Source organism: Mustela lutreola, chromosome 3 (assembly GCF_030435805.1).
Source record: "Mustela lutreola isolate mMusLut2 chromosome 3, mMusLut2.pri, whole genome shotgun sequence".
Lineage (NCBI taxonomy): Eukaryota > Metazoa > Chordata > Mammalia > Carnivora > Mustelidae > Mustela > Mustela lutreola.
In genome coordinates, this window is record NC_081292.1 from 164318061 (window position 1) to 164335869 (window position 17809).

General features: G+C 53.0%; 1 protein-coding gene across 1 annotated transcript; it reads left to right on the top strand.

Moving 5' to 3' along the window:
• The first annotated feature begins 3549 nt into the window (after positions 1 to 3549).
• On the top strand, positions 3550 to 16678 carry DTYMK (deoxythymidylate kinase). Its single transcript, XM_059167408.1, has 5 exons — positions 3550 to 3717; positions 4158 to 4266; positions 9561 to 9651; positions 11546 to 11743; positions 16280 to 16678. Exons 1-5 carry the CDS (start codon positions 3588 to 3590, stop codon positions 16388 to 16390), a joined length of 639 nt encoding a protein of 212 aa, XP_059023391.1. The 5' UTR covers positions 3550 to 3587; the 3' UTR covers positions 16391 to 16678.
• The last annotated feature ends 1131 nt before the right edge of the window (positions 16679 to 17809 follow it).

Here is a 17809-nt window from a genome sequence, read left to right on the forward strand (position 1 = left end):
AAAAACCATTTTATTACCACTCAGGATTTTTTAAATAGATTTTATTTGACAGAGATCACAAGTAGGCAGAGAGACAGGCAGGGAGAGAGGAAGGGAAGCAGGCTCCCTGCTGAGCAGAAAGCCCAACATGGGCCCGATCCCAGGACCCCGGGATCATAACCCAAGCCAAAGACAGAGGCTTTAACCCACTGAGCCACCCAGGCACCCCAACATTTCAGCCAGGCTCAGCCGAGTGATTCTTTGGTTCTGTGTAATACTTTAGGTCACTGGGGTAGCTGGAAGGTAGCAGATGATTGGCGTCATGGACCAGCATGCCTACGTGAGACCTCACCAGCACAGCAGTCCCAGGTACTGGTACTGTTCTCGCCATGCAAGGAGGGCTTCCAGAGAGTTCCAGTGAGCCTCAGTAGAAACTGCACTACTTGTGAAAACTCCTCGGTAGTCCTGAGGCAGATGCTCAATGACTGAGCCACCCAGGCGCCCCCAGAATTTTATTTCTTGTGCAGCAGTCCCAGTGTGAATAGCCCAATGGGCAGCAGCCAGGCTCCATAGGATCACTCGTGGGCCCCTTCCAGCACAGTGTGTACCCCCAGGGAGTTTTGTCATCAATAGGGTCAAGGCCAGGTTGCAGGGAGGGGAAGCAGTGGGCAAAAGGAAAGCACCGGCCGCTGGGTGAAGGAGCACAAACTGCGTCTGATCACAGTTCATCCGATGGTTCATCGGCACTTAACTGTGTGGCCACATCCACCTGCAAGCAGGGCTGGGAAACTAAGTCAGTCTAGCAGGGCACTCATGTGCTAGCAGACTCTTCTGGAAGTACAGGAGTGCTGTAGACTGAGTAGCCCCCCAGATTCATAGGAATGCTACCTACCGATGTGACTATGCCAAGGGAATTGAGAGGAAGAAGAGACCCTGGCGACCTCTCTCCACACCCACATGGTGGGAAGACTGGCTCCACTGGAGCCCCACGGTCTGTGCTGTCTGGACAGGTTAGCCTGGCTAACAACGAGAAAGCCTTTGCTGCCACAATCCTTGAGGAAGAGAGAAGAGTAAAAGGGCTTTAGTGCCTTTTGGGTTTTTTTTAAGGGACAATCCCAAACATGTAAGAGTAGGCCCTAATGAGCCCTGTGTGCTCATCAGCCATTGGCACCTTACAACCTTTTTTTTTTTAAGATTTTATTTATTTATCAGAGAGAGAGAGGGGGAGAGAGCGAGCACAGGCAGACAGAATGACAGGCAGAGGCAGAGGGAGAAGCAGGCTCCCCGCCGAGCAAGGAGCCTGATGTGGGACTCGATCCCAGCACGCTGGGATCATGACCTGAGCCGAAGGCAGCTGCTTAACCAACTGAGCCACCCAGGCGTCCCCCTTACAACCCATTGTATGTCCCCTGTCTCCAAGCACACTTAGGCCCAGAACCCTGTAACTTCCTCCACCAAGTGGACATCCTTGTGCCCACCTATAAGGCCTCCATGGTGCTGTGAAGAGATCCTACTTGCACGGTTCTAGGACCGACTGTGCTGACCATCAGGCCTGAGACCAACCTGTCCATGCAGCAGAGCAGAAAGGAGACAATGTCCGGCTGCGAGGCCACGCCCCTGCCCACAGTGGGGCCACAAGATCAGCACTGGATGCATGGAGATGCCAAAGTCACCCTGTGACCAGGAAGAAGCTAGAACTGCTAACATGGGAGCCTGACCTTTGACATCACCAGGCAGTAGAAGCAGTTATCGGATGCCTAACTCTGGACTTTGAGTTATGTGTGATAACGAAATATCCCCAAGATGTAAGCCACAGGTATGCTGGTACTTGCACTTAGTGTCATTCTGATAGAAGAGGCAGGACGTGTTGAAGACTCGAAGCAAAACTGCTTGTTGTACCTTAATAACAAACTTCACCCTACTTGTGCTAGTTTAGCAACTGCTGTAGTCAAAAGGGCATGGCACCACCACCCTACACACAAGGCCCCAACCGCCAGGTTCCTGCATTTTCACAGACATCCAGCAAGGCCAGGCATTCACAAGCTGACACGCTGCATTACATGTTCTCCCTGTAGCTCAGTGAGCTCATCCTGCAGATGTGGTTCAAGGCTGGCTGGCACCTGCCCTAGCCTGGAAAGGTTCCCTTCTCTACTGTAATGCTTTCATCCTTTGAAGGCCCAGGAGATGGGACTTTTGAGAACAGGAGACATAAAACTAAAGGCTATTGCTTCCATCCCTGTAACATTACGCTCTAGCCTTTGTATCAGTGAACCCTCCCTATGGGAGTCCCGCAGTCTCCAGGAGGGACTCGGAATGCCGATGATTTACTTCTTGCCGTGCTACCTGTCTGTGGCCGTAGCCTGGCCCTAGCTTTATTTCCTTCACTGGAGATCCAGGGTGAAAACACAGCCCTAATTGTGCATATGCTCTTCTCACGTTGTGGGGTGGCGAGGAGGGAACTGCCAAGCCAAACAACAGTTTCCACAGCTTCCCCTTCAAAGGACGCGAGTCAGCTGTGAGTCCAACAGGACTTGGAAGCCGCACAGCCAATATCAACATCAAGGAAGGGGGCAAATGCTTTGGAAGAATACGATCATCTACCCACCCTTCCCGAACTCAGACGGCATCAGGTAAACCGGGCACAAGAAGCCGCTAGCTGCCTCGGGAAGTCACGTTCTAAGGGGGTTGGGGAAGAGAAGTCGGGGAAGTCGCGGAGGGTGAGCTCCAGAACCCCGCGAAGCCGCCGCCGCCCACCCTGGCAACCTCAGCAAGCTCCTGCGGGCAGCAGTGCGGCAGGTGCCCCCGAGAGCTCACGAGCAAGCAGCCTTGAGGGCCAAGTCCAGCACAAGTCCAGACGCGAAGCCGGCTGCGGGGGGATACTGCGGGACGCGGCTCCTGGCTCGTCGTAGCCTGCGAGTCCGCTTCGTCGCCAGCCCCGCAGCTTCCAGTGCTGTCCCCGGTGGGCTGGCACCCGCGGACTGACCCTCGGGAGTCAGCACGGCACGGTCTCGCCCGGAGCATGCGCAGGCGACCTGGACGCCCTTGAAGGGGCAACAGCGCCCGGGAGCCTCCGGATGGGACGGGGACCCCCACCTCAGGAGTCGGGCACAAGGGCCGACAAGACCGCCCTTTCCCTCCCCTGCGAGGCGGCCTCCGGCATCTCTGACTCGCGGCTCCCCCGGCCCTGCAGTCCCGAGAAGCAGAGTAGACGATACCACCATCTCCCCGGGACTGTCGCGGGGACAGGAAAGGTCCGCCCCGGCCTCCCCGCCAACAGCCAGCCCACACCACCGCCGGCTCGACCGCCCCGGAAGGCGGGGCGTCCGCAGGAAGGGGCGGGGTGACGGGGGGCCGCCTTCGCCCCGCCCCTAGGCCGATACCAGCCAGTCTGAGCAAGGCCGGAAAATGGCAGCCAATCCCAACGTGCGATCCTCCCAAGTCAATTCCAGAGCGCGCCACGGACGCGGGCGTATTTCAGCCCGTCCCAGCGCGCGCCGCGGAGGGTGGTCCGTATCAGCCAATCGCAGTGCGCGCCGCCGACGCCCGCCAATGGGAGCGCCGAGCGACGCCGGGGACGCGGTGACGGCAGGCGGCGGGAAGGCGCGAGCATGGCGGCCCGGCGCGGGGCTCTCATCGTGCTGGAGGGCGTGGACCGCGCCGGCAAGAGCACGCAGAGCCGCAAGCTGGTGGCAGCACTGTGCGCCGCGGGCCACCGCGCCGAGCTGCTCCGCTTCCCGGGTGGGTGTGGCGCCGGCGGGGCCGCTCGGTGTCGGGGCCGCGGGGCGGTGGCTGCAGTCGTGGACGGGCAGGCGGTCCCGGCGCTGGCGGGAATCCGGGCCGCGGCTTCTGGCGTGGCTGTTCCCGTCGGAGCGACTGGAGGGATGGCCTCACCGGCCTTGGACGTGCGCACCGAGACACCGGTGCGGCGGTCTCCCCGCGACGCCTCAGGCGGGCGGATCGGCAGCGGCGCGCGGCGGGGTCGTGGGCCTCCGGCCTTCGCTCCCTTGAGCTCTTCCGTGCGGGCACCTGCACCCCGCGGCCGGCTCTCGGGGACACTCCGAATCCGGGGGGCGCCGCAAAGGAAACCGCAGCCCGCGGCCCGGCCCCAGCCGTGTCCTCACTCAGGTGGGGAGGCCTGCGCTCACTTCGTGGGTCTCTCTCTCTCTCTCTCTGTTTAGAAAGATCAACTGATATCGGCCGGCTGCTGAGCTCTTACTTGGAGGAGAAAAGGGAGCTGGAGGACCATTCGGTGCATCTGCTGTTCTCCGCGAACCGCTGGGAGCAAGTGTAAACGCTTAAACGCTTCTGACGCGCAGCCCGCCCCCAGCGCTTTACCTCCTGCTTGACCGCGGCGGGTGAACGCGGCTCTCGACTGGGGGGGCGTGGGCAGTAAGCCCGAGGCCATACCTGGGCGAGCGCGCATCCGTTACCCTGACTCCAACGCTATGTTTGCCAAAGAGCACAAACTCGCACTTCTTCCTCCTGCCCTGCCACCTCTTTGTAATGAACAGACAGACGTTGTTTTGTAGGGTAATTTTAGGGTTATGGAAAAGCTACTGATAAGTACAGTTCTTCCACCCCTGTCCCCTCCCCCTTCTGCCTCTGGTTTCTCATATTATTTGTCTTAGATTAGTGTGTTACATTTGCTACAGTGGATGAACTGATACGGACGCTTTTCTGTAAAGATTTTATTTCTTTGAGAATGAGAGAGGGTGAGAGGAGGGTGGGGGTGGGGCGCAGAGGGAGACAGACAGGCATGCTCTGTGCTGAACATGAGCCCAATTCCCAGGCCCCTGAGATTAGGAGCTGGCTGGAGTCAGAAACAGCCCCCCAGTGCCGCATGTTGACAACATTATTAACAGAGGTTCAGTTTACCCCACCCCCCTTTTACTTTACATTTTTCACCTCTTCACTCAGCATTTAATTGTGAGCAAGTGCCTGTGCTGTGTGCTTTTAGATGCTTTTGTTTCCTTTTTTTTTTTTTTTTTTTTTTTTTTTAAAGATTTTATTTGGGGCACCTGGGTGGCTCAGTGGGTTAGGCCGCTGCCTTCGGCTCGGGTCATGATCTCAGGGTCCTGGGATCGAGTCCCGCATCGGGCTCTCTGCTCGGCGGGGAGCCTGCTTCCCCTCTCTCTCTCTGTCTGCCTCTCCGTCTACTTGTGATTTCTCTCTATCAAATAAATAAAATCTTTAAAAAAAAAAAAAAAAGATTTTATTTATTTATTTGACAGAGAGAGATCACAAGTAGGCGGAGAGGCAGGCAGAGAGAGGAGGAAGCAGGCTCCCCGCCGAGCAGAGAGCCCGATGCGGGACTCGATCCCAGGACCCTGAGATCATGACCCAAGCCGAAGGCAGCGGCCTAACCCACTGAGCCACCCAGGCGCCCCTCCTTTTTTTTTTTTTAAGATTTTATTTATTTTGACAGAGATCACAAGTAGGCAGAGAGGCAGGCAGAGAGAGAGGGGAAGCAGGCTCCCCACTGAGCAAAGAGCCCAGTGCGGGGCTTGATCCCAGGACCCTGAGATCATGACCCAAGCCGAAGGGCAGAGGCTTAACCCACTGAGCCACTCTGGCGCCCCACATTTCCATTTATTTTTTGACATAAATAAAGAGGTCCTCCCATACAAACCATCTCATAACTGGCTTTCTGATGCTGCCTGGCTAAGCTATGACTTTCCAGTCAGTCTGGGGTGCTCTCCAGAAAGGCTGTGGGCAGTAGATTCGACCAGATGCTTGTTCGTGGTTTTGCACCATTCGCTCTTACAGTCAAACCTGGACTGCTCTCTTCTGGTTTAGTAGTGTCTGCTTTGGAAAGTACTTCTCACTCCGAAGGAAAAGAGCAAAATGAGATCATTTTTATAGTCCTTAATACATCTGGAATTTATGGTATAATTGTTCCGATTTTACTTTTGAAGGCTTTATAGAAAAATAAGGCAGTTCCATTAAAAAGTGAAAATGCTAACCTGGCTTCCTAGTGATCCTGCCCCCCCTAGCGTGCCTATGCTCTATCTCTTCTGTCTCAGCTCCCACAGCTACACCTTCGGGTCATTCCAGCCACCGCCATTTGATTGGTTAGATTTGAAAGTCCTTGGTTGACAGGTCAGATGCCAGAGTCACATGTGGCACCACTGCCCACCAGCTGTGTGACCGTGGCCCTGCACAGCTGCTCTGCATCGCAGTTTCCTCATCAGAGTGGCGGTTGTGGTGGTGTCCCATGGCGGTGCCCCCAGCCAGGGTCAAGGAAAGCTGGCCAGGCAGGCCTGGGGATGAGGGCTCAGTCAACCTGGGCTGTTTGGAAGAACTTTTAGAGAAACTGGTGTTTTCCTCCAGCCCTTTAATTGTCCACCTTTCTGCTATGCTTCGTCTTAACTGAGTCAGTTCCTGGTTCCCAAAAATGCTTGTCCTCTGGCATCTTTAAAGTTCAGGAGCACAGAGCGTGTGGCACTCCCCTCGCAGAATGGGGTGGCACCCTCCATTTCCCTCCCTATCCTCTGTTTACCAAAACCCAGTGCTCCTCCAGGAGAGTCGTAAATAGCACTGCCTGCAAGAATTCACTCCTAGAAATGAGCGGTTTCTTTTACCTCCTCAATCTAGCAGTTGATTTTTTAAAGATTTTATTTATTTATTTGATAGACAGAGATCACAAGTAGGCAGAGAGGCAGGAAGAGAGAGAGAGGAGGAAACAGGCTCCCTGCTGAGCAGAGAGGCTGATGTGGGGCTCGATCCCAGGACCCTGAGACCATGACCTGAGCCAAAGGCAGAGGCTTTAACCCACTGAGCCAGCCAGGTGCCCCAGTCTAGCAGTTTTTTGGAATAATTCTAGTCAGCTGGAAGAGTTGTAAGAACAGTGCCAAGAATCCAGACTTCACCTGTTATTCATACTTTGTCACACTTGTGTTATCATTTCCTCACTTTCTAAAAATTTACAGGTCATTTATTTTATGAAATTCATAGTTGGTCTGATGTTTCCTCACAAGTAGAGCTGGATTTGTATTTTTGTCAGGAATACCATGGAAGTGACGTTGGGTCAGTTGTCTAGGACAATGAGCCAGGAGGGATCCAGTGCGGTTTGGCCATCACTGGATTGCTTGTGAAAGGTGTGCTGGCCAGGCTGTTCCACCAAATGACTCCTTCCTGTTACAAGTAGTCAAAAGGGGAGGGACATGTGGGTGGGTCAGTCATTTGAGCATCTACCTTCAGCTCAGGTCATCATCCCAGGGTCCTGGGATCAAGTCCCACATCAGGCTCCCTGTTCTGTGGGGAGCCTGCTTCTCCCTCTGCCTGATGCTCCCCCTGCTTGTGTGTTATCTCTGGCAAATAAATAAAACTTTTTTAAAAAATCAGTATAAGAAAGGGGAGGGAATACTATAAAACTACATAAATATCCCCTTCCTTATCAAACTTTGATTTTGTACTTTATTGTTCATTAATAAACCTGCTTGAGTCCATTGTGATTTCAGATGGTCACTTTTCTTTTTTCTTTTTTCTTTTTTTTTTTTTTTTTTTTTTTTAAAGATTTATTTATTTATTTATTTGACAGAGAGAGAGATCACAAGTTAGGCAGAGAGAGAGGAGGAAGCAGGCTCCCTGCTGAGCAGAGAGCCTGATGTGGGACTCGATCCCAGGACTCTGAGATCATGACCTGAGCCGAAGGCAGCGGCTTAACCCACTGAGCCACCCAGGCGTCCCACAGATGGTCACTTTTCTAATCCGTCACTTCTGCATGTATTAGTCGGCTTCCTATGTAAGGAAGAGCCTCCCCTGCTCATCCATGCGTCCCATCATCGACATGGGCTCACATGCTCTTTTTTACTTGGTGGGTCACACTATCAGCTGTTTTGATGTTCAGATTATTGCAAATTTGGCCTCTGGAAATCTCTTCACGTTGGCTCCTGTGTCCATTTTTTGAGAACTTTCTGGGAGAACAAGATGTTCAGGTTTCTCTTGTGTTTTCTCCTGCTCCAGCCCAGGAGCCAGCTGCTCCTTTCTGTGTAGTTGCAGAGTACAACATCTGGGCCCTGGGTGCTTGCTGCTAGTGAGCATCCCTGACTCTAGACTCCAGTTGTGGTCGGACCTGCGTGTAAGTTTATCTTCGTCTGTGTCTGTTTCTCTCTCTCTGGTCACTGATACCTGGTGGTCCAGCCCGGTGCCATTCTCTTCCTGGCTCATGGCATCGTCAGTCTATACCCCTCTGTAAAAGCCTACATAGAGGTCACTGCTGGTTTTCACCTCTGTCCTTTTAACAGGAGCACCCTGAGTGCTATGTTCAGAGGTCTCTTTGGGCAGGATTTTCTGCTCTTCACTGTGTGTTCATCTGGGTACAGTTCATTTGACTTTGTATGTGATTTTAGGCGTTTTTTTTCCCCATTTGATTTAATTTTTGAATACATGAAACATTAAATGGTTCTAAAAGTCAGAGTCAAAGAAAAAGGTCACTGCCTTACGCACCCACTTCTGCCCATCCTCTGTGGGTAGCCTATTCCATTCATTTTTTTTTAAAATAAGGATGTTATTTATTTAATCAGCAGAAGATCACATGTAAACACAGAGAGAAGGGGAAGCAGACTCCCTGCCAAGCAGAGAGCCCGAAGTGGGGCTCAATCCCAGGACCCTGAGATCATGACCTGAGCTGAAGGCAGAGGTTTAACCCACTGAGCCACACAGCTGCCCCCTATTCCATTCTAGTGTTCCCCTATGGAATTATTTTACAGGCAGAGATATATGTGATGTCTTCATTCTCCAGTTTGCCCCGTTCCTCAAAACGTAGCCTGTCACGTGTGGTCCTCTGCTTTCCCAATGACATCAGGAGGTGGTGGTGTCAGCTGATGGACTTAGCCCTTGCTCTTCATACAGGAGAATTGTCCTCTTGGGCATGTGCTGTAGTTATATTTTCTACCAATTTTCTGTTTGTGAGATCAAGTAATTGTTTTTAATAGTTTGCGATTATAGCTAATGCTGTGATGGAAACTGCATTTTATTGCTGGAGGTGTACCTTCTCCCTCCCTACCGTTCTGTGAGCTCCTCAAGGGCATCTCATCTTTCTCTTCCACAAAGTGCAAGTGACACTTCCTACTAACGTCAAGCTCCTTGTTTGCGTGTCCTCCTAAGGTCTTGGGGCAGGGGGATGGGGGTTGAGCTGCCGTCACCTGGTTGAGGACATCCTTGGCCAGCCTGTCCCTCCTCATCCTGGCCCTTCAGACTCTAGGCAGCAAGCATGATCCCATCCTCACTGCATCTGCGCCTTTGCTCTCCTTCCCAGCAGGATCACCCAGCCCCTCTGCATCCCCCCACACTCGCCCCTCCTCATCCTCGCCCAGACAGCCCTCAAGCATGCCTCTGTTCATTCGTCTTCACCAGTTGTGATTGTTCTGTTTTCGTGGACTTATCTTCTCCACATTGGGCTTTGCTGGGAGTACCCCAGTGGCATCTTCTGAAGAGAAGACCCGGAGCTTTTCTGAATACACACGAGGCCGCAAATTGCTGCCCTGTCCTCCCTTCACTGCGCTGGTTTATGTATTGGTGAATTACACTGTCGGCCTGGGAAGCCAGGACCATGGCTCAGAAACGCTCTCTGTTTTTAGGCCTCTGATCAAGAAGAAGTTGGACCAGGGCATCACCCTCGTCGTTGACAGATATGCATTCTCTGGTGTCGCCTTCACCAGTGCAAAGGAGGTGAGTGCTGCATGGCCCCAGTGGGATGATGCCAGGTGCGGACTCAGGAGCTTGTGGTTCGTTAGGGCCCTTTCCTTTGCCTGGTCCACTTGCTGTGTATCAGTGGGAGGAGCAGATGTTGACGGAACCGTAGCTCATTGGTAATGTCAACGGTGGGTGTCACCATGTCCCTTCCCCACGATGGTCGCTCAGCAGTGCTTCTCTGTTCAGTGTCATGTTTACAGAGTGGATGGTGCATGTCGGGCACCTTCTGTGGGTTTTCCTGGCCTCCGCAAGCCAGCCATGGAGCTGTCATTTGGAGTACAGGGGCTACTCTGCCACTGTGGTCTGCGGCTTAGTAGAACTTTTCAGCTACATACCAGCTGAGAAAATGATATCCCACCCAGCACTGTCCCCTGCTGCTCTCTGCCCTGACCCACCAGACACATCACCAGCTCCTTCGTGAACACTTCAGCTCATGTCCCAAAATGACTTCTTACAAATGCAGGTGTTTCATGCTGCCATCATTCGGTCCATGTGTGCAGTGGCCATTCACTTAGAAATGGACTCATCCTGGGTTTCTGCAGTCGAACTGGATCGGAATCCATGTCAGGGCCGTACTGGACGTGTGTCTTAGATCTCTGTGATGATACAGGCTCCCACATTTCCTTTTTAACTTGCATTAAAATCTTTTAAGATTTTATTTTGGAGAGATTACTTGAAGGAGTTCTGGGCTCTCATATCGAGAGACACGGGGCATCTGGCTATCTCGTTTGTGGTAACAAACTGGGTTTGTGATGGTACCTTCACGAGGGGTTGCAAAATGGTGACCTCAATTCTGCCCATCATTCCTCGTGTGCTGGCTGGAATTTTTCTAAAAGGACACTTGCCCTATGGAAGTGTTAGTCAGTGAGATTCCGTCTGGAAGAGGAGGATGGGGCAAGTGACCGCCATGTCCTGGACTGTCTCCCTCGTGTCTTCCTGATGTGCTACTGGGGGTCTGTGGGGGCTGACGGGCTCACTCCTCAGCTGAGTACCTTACTTAAGCCTATAGCTCCCAGCGCAGAGCTGGGTTCTAAACCTAAGTCTTCAGAGCTCTGTGGCTTTGAGACAGGGCCTTCCTGGACATGACCTTTTCCTCTAAAAATGGGGACATATTTTTAGAAGTTGATGGGTTGAATAGGAGCAGGAGGGTGGAGGAGAGGCCTGTGGCACATGCTTGCAGCAGGGCTCCAGCATTCTCTCAAGGGGGCTCATGCCCTTACCCAGCAGAGGTATAGGTACAGGACCCAAACTAGGGGTCGTTCCCCCCATGGGCCCATCTGCTGCCTACCCCAGGCCTCCTGTGTGCGGTGGGCCTCCAGGGTCTGCCACATGGACTGAGCATTCCACCTGGCCAGAAGGCATGGGACTGTGTTGGCATGCCCACCCTTGGACCCAGGCTGTAGGTGCTGATTCCACGGGGCTTTGGGGAATCCTATCTTTGAATGTATATTCACAAAGTCAATGCAAACGAAGGATTTGTGGGAGAAGGCAAAACCATTTGAGATCTCAGGAATAAAAACCATTCCCATGTAAGAAGGCTCCATTTTTGGTATATCAGCTGGACATTAGCTCATTTCTCCCCTTTTATGAATTTTGAAATCAAGAATTAGACTCCAGGGCGCCTGAGTGGCTCAGTGGGTTAAGCGGCTGCCTTTGGCTCAGGTCATGATCTCAGGGTCCTGGGATCGAGTCCCGCATCAGGCTCTCTGCTCAGCAGGGAGCCTGCTTCCTCCTCTCTCTCTCTCTCTCTCTGCCTGCCTTTCTGCCTATTTATGATCTCTCTCTGTCAAATAAATAAAATCTTTTAAAAAAAAAAGAATTAGACTCAATTAAACCTTCTTTCTCTAACTCTTGGGTTCCATGCTGCCAGAATTTCTCCCTGGATTGGTGCAAGCAGCCGGACGTGGGCCTCCCCAAGCCGGACCTGGTGGTGTTCCTTCAGTTAGGGCTGGCGGAGGCTGCGGCGCGGGGAGAGTTCGGCCGTGAACGCTACGAGAACGGGAACTTCCAGGAGCGGGCACTGCGTTGCTTCCACCAGCTAATGGCGGACAAGACTCTGAACTGGAAGGTGAGGGTGTCTTCTAGTGTTGCCCCCAGAACCGGCTGGCTGGAAGCCGCCAACAAGTGGCTCAGGTCCTGCGCCTGAGCGGTGCCATTGGCCAAGGGCTGCTCCACTGGTGGGGCCTCAGCACCCTCTCAGTTTCTGCTCCTTTGTGATTGTGTGAAACAAGGGAGATGGGTACCTGCTGGGTGATTTGGGGAGAATGGGCCAGATAACCCCTCCCAAACAGCAGTTCTGCACAGGCAGCTGTCCTCTGCCAGGTTTTGCCATGCTTGTCACCTAGAACACCGACCTATAAGGCACTCGTCACACTGCCTTCTCTCTTTCACTTGTGAGTCGCACTCTGGCTTGTTGTGTCTACAGGCCCCATAAACCCTGAAAGTTGGGACTGGCTGGTTTGGGGCTCATCCCCCACTGCCTGGGAGTCATTTGCTGTCTCCCTCTCAACCCTATCCTGCCATTTTGGCCCCAGGGCCATTCCTTGTTTCCTTTTGTGGGGATGAGCACTTGTCTACACTCTTACTCCCAGGCCTGGGCCTCACCCTCAGGCTCATGCCCACCCCCCAACCACACTGTGCTGTCTCCTTGTGCTCAGTGCCCTGCAGCTCTGTTCCCTCCACCTCCGCACCTCACCCAGGGCCTAGCCCCAGTCTCCATCCATGAAGGACCATCAGGTCCTCCCTGAGGAGGGACACCAGGGGTTCCAGATTGGGCCCCTTCCCCATGCCCTCCCTGCACACGCCCATCCCCAGACCCAGTTCATGTGAGCGCACCCTGGTGGCCTGGACACAGCTTTGTCCCTGTGTGGTCAGAGGCAGCCTGGCAACCAGAAAGCTGATACCGAGGGTGGTTGACAGGTCTTACTGGTGAGACAGGCAGCCTTCTTGCTGCTCCGTTGGCCTCGGTTCCTACTTTGGCCATCTTGTCTGGTTGGTGCTTCTCCCGCGACCTGCCTGTCTGCGGCCCTCCCCATTCATCCTCATTGACTTCTGCTTGCTCATTGCCAGGGTGGGGGTTCCTCTCAGGGGGCTTCTTTGTGACACAGTTTGCACACATATTTTTAAAGTATGGCTTTCACCACTAGCTAGAAGTACAGTGTTCCCATGAAACCGCTCATGAGTGAAAATGCCATAAAGCAAAGAAGCAATCACCACTGATTGACATGAAAACCTTTCTGAGTGTTCCCAGAGTTAGAAAATCACCTCTCTTGGGCTTTTCTGGTACTTAGGACACAACTTGCTAACAGACACACAGAGTCAATGGAGATGAAGCTCCCAGACACAGAGCCGAGCTCTTGCGGCCAGACATCGAGCTGCCAAGAGAGATTCCCAAGGAGCACACAGGCGCCTTCTGCTGCTCTGGGTGCCTGGGACAGCTCCCTGCAGTGCTGACACTGAATGAACTTTTTGCTTTTCACCTTTTTTTGTAAAAGCAAAAACACTTTCTGGATCTTTTTCTGTTAGCAAAAATAGGTACTAACCTAAATCCTTCACGAAAGCAAAGTGGTGTACTGCGAGCTTTCACAAAGCAGAGGATGCCTGTGTATCCACAGGCTCTCCATCTCTCATGAGCTCACATCAGTGGTGAGCCCGTGCACTTGTCTAATGGTCGAAAAGGGCATTTCTTTCCGCACATGGAAGCTTCAATCCCATTTTTGTACTGTATAATTTTATCATATAAGAAATTACAAAGTTCTGTTCCATTTCTGTTTTTCCTTTGCCAATCGGTTCTATGTGGTTTAGGCAATTCTTAATTTATAACACATTTCAAACCCTGTAAGGAACAAGACAAGAAGGTATGAAATCTGGAGTGGGAGTGGGGAAAGAAACAGGAGACCATCTCTTTCCAACCAGTGCTGGCTCTCTTCACCCTGAACCTCCCAGGTTTTCATCTCATGTCACTTCTTCAACTTAAGAACATCTTTAAACATTTCCTGTATGCTGGATCTCCTAGGATAGAACTCTCAGCTTTTGTTTGTCTGAAAATTAACTTTTTTAACATTCTTTGAATTAAACAATAACAACAACAACAACAAAAACCACCTTAAAACTTCCAAGTACAATACAAAAAATTCTTCCTGGGACCATTTGAGAACAAATTAGTCTCTGGTGCCCCTTCCCTGCTGTGTACTATCAAAACCGGGACATTACTGTGCATCCCTTGCTACCCGCAGGTCCCCAGGCCCCATTCAGGCTCCCCCACTGGTCCCACTAGTGTCCTTTTTTTTTTTTTTTAAAGATTTTTTTTATTTATTTGACAGAGAGAGATCACAAGCGGGGGGGCGGGGGGGGCAGGAAGCAGGCTCCCTGCCAAGCAGAGAGCCCGATGTGGGACTCGATCCCAGGACCCTGGGATCATGACCCGAGCCGAAGGCAGAGGCCTAACCCACTGAGCCACCCAGGCGCCCCCCTACTAGTGTCCTTTTTAACAAATGACTCAGTGTACAGTTCCTTCTCTATTCTCCAGCTTGTGTGACTTTCATGACATTGACACTTTTGAAGTTCACGGGGGTGATTTGTGAGTGTCCAGTGGACTCTGCTTTTTCCCTGTGGTGGGATCCAGGCTGTGTGTCTTTGCTGGTGGCCTGGGTGGGGCACTGGATTCTCACTGCATCCTGCCATGTGTGTAGGATTCCCTTTTGTTCCACTTTTGATGATGTTCACTTTCTGGGGTATTTATTTTTATTCGCATGTCGCTGACACACACTTAGACGAACGTTGGTGTGCAGCCAAGTGACTAGACAGGCTTGTACGTTACTCGGGGCTCACCACACAGGTGGCTGCACCTATCAGTACACAGCGCCATCACGGGATCCCTGACCATAGTCCCTGTGCGGTGCCTCTCATCTGTCTGTCCCCACCCCCTCCCCCAAGGGGGCAGCTGTGTGTCCTCTGCGCTTATGGCTTAGCTTCTGTGTGCGATTATTCACTTATATGAGACTCCACATATAAGCGAAATCCTACAGTATCTGTCATTCTTCGTGTGATTCATTTCACAGAGGATGATACCATCTAGGGCCACCCATGTTGTTGCCGATGGCAAGAGCTCAACCTTTTGTATGGCCGAGTGACATCCCCTTTCACCACCTTGCAAGTGGTACTTGCAAGGCTTCTCCACAGGGACATGGACTCTATCTCCCTCTATAAATAAGAAGCAGTTTGTGATGAGATTCTTAAAAACCATGTAAAAATCTCACAGCTCATCGGATTTTCAATTTACCTGTACATTCATATCTGTACAGATTCGTGTTTTGTTTCTGTTTTGACTCCCTGCCGTCTATGCTGTGCCCCACCCAGCAGCTCTGTTACCTTCTCGTGGGTCCCCTGCACATTGGAACACTGACTGCCCCCCAGCACATTAATACTTTCGGGGTTCATCCTGTCTGCTTCCAGCCCCGCTCTGGGTTTGGCTGCTTCCCCAGGTTTCCATGCTTCCATTTTGAGAGGAAAGCTATCCTAAATCTGGGTCCAGGGGCTTGTTGGCACGGTGCTGTTTCTGCCCCTGGGCCCTCAGAGGACTAGAAATGTGGTATAGATGTGATTGCCTGCGTTAGAGTTTATATGTAATGTGCGCGTTTATCTGTAATGTGTGCATAGTACGCCCGTGTGCAGTGTGTGTGTGCACGTAGTATGCCTGTGTACGAGGTCACATGCAGAGTGTGTGTGCACGCACATGTATTACACCCATGTGTGAGGTTCAACCTAGTTCATGGTTTGCAGTAAGCAGTCCCAAGAGCCTTCAGGCGGCTGTCACTGCGTGGGGTCTCAGGCTGGGCAGATCATTGCGAGCTGTGCAGTCAGACCTCCCAGATGGTCATACATGCCTCTGAGTGAGTCCATAATCACCTCAGCTTCTGCAGAATTGCCTGCCCCAGAGGCCCCATCAGGACCGAGCCTGGACCAACAGTGAGACGGGGCACCCCACCCTGAGCACACAGAAGATTCTGTCCAGCTTGGTCATCCTTGCTTCAGGCAGAGAGTGGTTTCTCAGGTGGCTGGGTCATGAAGTGACCAGAGGTCCTCATGCTTTCATCGAGGGGGAGAGCAGCCAGCTGGGTCAGGATGGAATCCTCTTCCCCAGAAGGAGAGGAGTCAAACCCAGGGTTAGCTTCTAAAGTGCAGAACTTTCTTCAGCTCTGAGCAGCATCCGGGCATGGCCTCAGAGGGGCAGACTCTCCCAGCCTCCTTTGCAGAAACCAAAGCCCTACCAAACAGGATGGGGTGGGTGCTGATGTGCAGGTGCCCCACTGACCTGCCTGCTGGCATGAGCTGGGGGAGGGAGAGGGTCTGATCAGTGGCAAGATGGGGTGTTTCTCCTGTATCTAAGCCGCAGCAGGAGTGTGGGTCAGCTTCATCCCAAGGACATAGGCCAAGTTCCCCCTCCCCTGAGAAGGGCAAAGGTCAGACAAAGGTGTAGGATGAAGAACCCCAGAGGTGTACTGTGCCCCTCTAGAACCCAGCCCTGTCTGAAATCCCTACACACTGAAAGTAGTGAAGAGCATTAACCATTCTCTTTTTCTCCTGCCTCCCCCGTGGGGGACAGATGGTCGACGCCTCCAAAAGCATTGAAGATGTCCACAAGGAAATCCACGCCCTCTCTGTGGACACCATCCAGGCCGTCACAGAGAGGCCACTAGGCGAGCTATGGAAGTAGCCATGCAGCACTCCGTCTTTTGGTCCTGTGAGGCCGAGCTGGGGGGGATGGTGGACTCCCAGACGACGTGCTCATGGTGCACAGAGCAGAGACAAGTCAGCAGGCACACTGGAGGTGCCGCTGGCAGTGCTGCAAGCTTCCTCTGTCCTCCTATCCTCTCAAGCACCAGTAAATGACTGCTTTCTTACGGGAGTCTCATGACCACATGTAGGCAGTTCCAGTGAGATGGTCATCACCTGAAATTCTGAATTTCTTAGAGGCACCAATAAAAACTCATCTGAAAAAGCACCGTGGAAGCTCCCGCCTTCCTTAGCAGCCAAGGGCTTGCCGGAGAGCCCTTCCTAGCAGGCACAATCCCGAGTTGGGCCCAGCCAGGCTGCATCCCAGGGGCATGGTGGCCTGTCCCACCTCAGTGCTACAGACACAGGTGTGGTGGTGGTGTTTCCACTCTGTCCCACTGAAGCTACCCTGACTGGTGTGGCCTTTTGGAGGACCAGAGCACAGAGCAGTGCAGACTGCTGAATGGAGGGCAGGCAGGGATCCCCCACCTGGAGGGCAGTAGCTTTCTCCTGTGGCTCGGATGTGCTCTCTGTGTGGGGCCTGGGCAGAGCCTGCATGTGGCCAGCATCTGTGCTTGTTGGGGTTCCTGGTCTGGTCACTAGGCATCTGGCCCTCAGTCCTGGTCCTTAGGTGGCACCTCAGAACGGGGCAAAGAACATAATAGGTGAGCATGCCTGATGGCTGTGCAGCCTTGAGTGAGGCCATGAGGGGACAGTCGTGGAGTCAGAGTCCCATGTCCTGTGCTCACAGAGGGCCCTGCTGATGGCCAGGTGTTAGCCGCAGGTGTCCGCCCAGAGTGGGCAGCACATGTGAGGTCAGAGCCGGAGGACCCACCGCAGAGACAGACACCATAAGGACCGCACATGGGGTCCAACTCGGGCCCTGTATCACCCACAGGGCTGGTCTGGCAGCACTGTCTGTAGCCGGCTTTGTGCTGCTTCCCACAACCAAGGCTCTGTGAGGAAAATGCATGTCAGCCCAATCTTTCTAAGACCCCGAACTTATGCCTCTTGCACCCTCATCAGGGCCATGGGTGGGGGGGGGGGGGTTGGGCGCTGAGTAAGCCAGGGTGCCCAGCACAGACCAGGACACAGGCAGAGCAGTCTGCTCAGCTGGAGCTGTGGATGCAGGATACAGGTGGGGTCAGAGGTGGAAGGAACTCAGGAGGAGCAGCCAGAGCAGAGGGGGTCCCGTAGGTGGTGGGTGGTACAACCAGGCTGGAGGCAAAAACAGTCCAACAGACTTAAGCTTTCTTCAGGGAATGCAGCATGTGTCTTGAAGTATCTGGCCACAACAGGGGCAGGGGGTGGGTGGGGCAGGCATATGGTATGTGACATGGTCCAGAGCCCCCAGCTCCGA

Bases quoted from the DNA above. Each gene is read 5' to 3' on its own strand.
- DTYMK (XM_059167408.1), top strand. From the start codon at position 3,588: ATGGCGGCCCGGCGCGGGGCTCTCATCGTGCTGGAGGGCGTGGACCGC. The intron at 3,718-4,157 runs GTGGGTGTGGCG...CTCTCTGTTTAG, and splicing joins CGAGCTGCTCCGCTTCCCGG to AAAGATCAACTGATATCGGC. The intron at 9,652-11,545 runs GTGAGTGCTGCA...CCATGCTGCCAG, and splicing joins CCTTCACCAGTGCAAAGGAG to AATTTCTCCCTGGATTGGTG.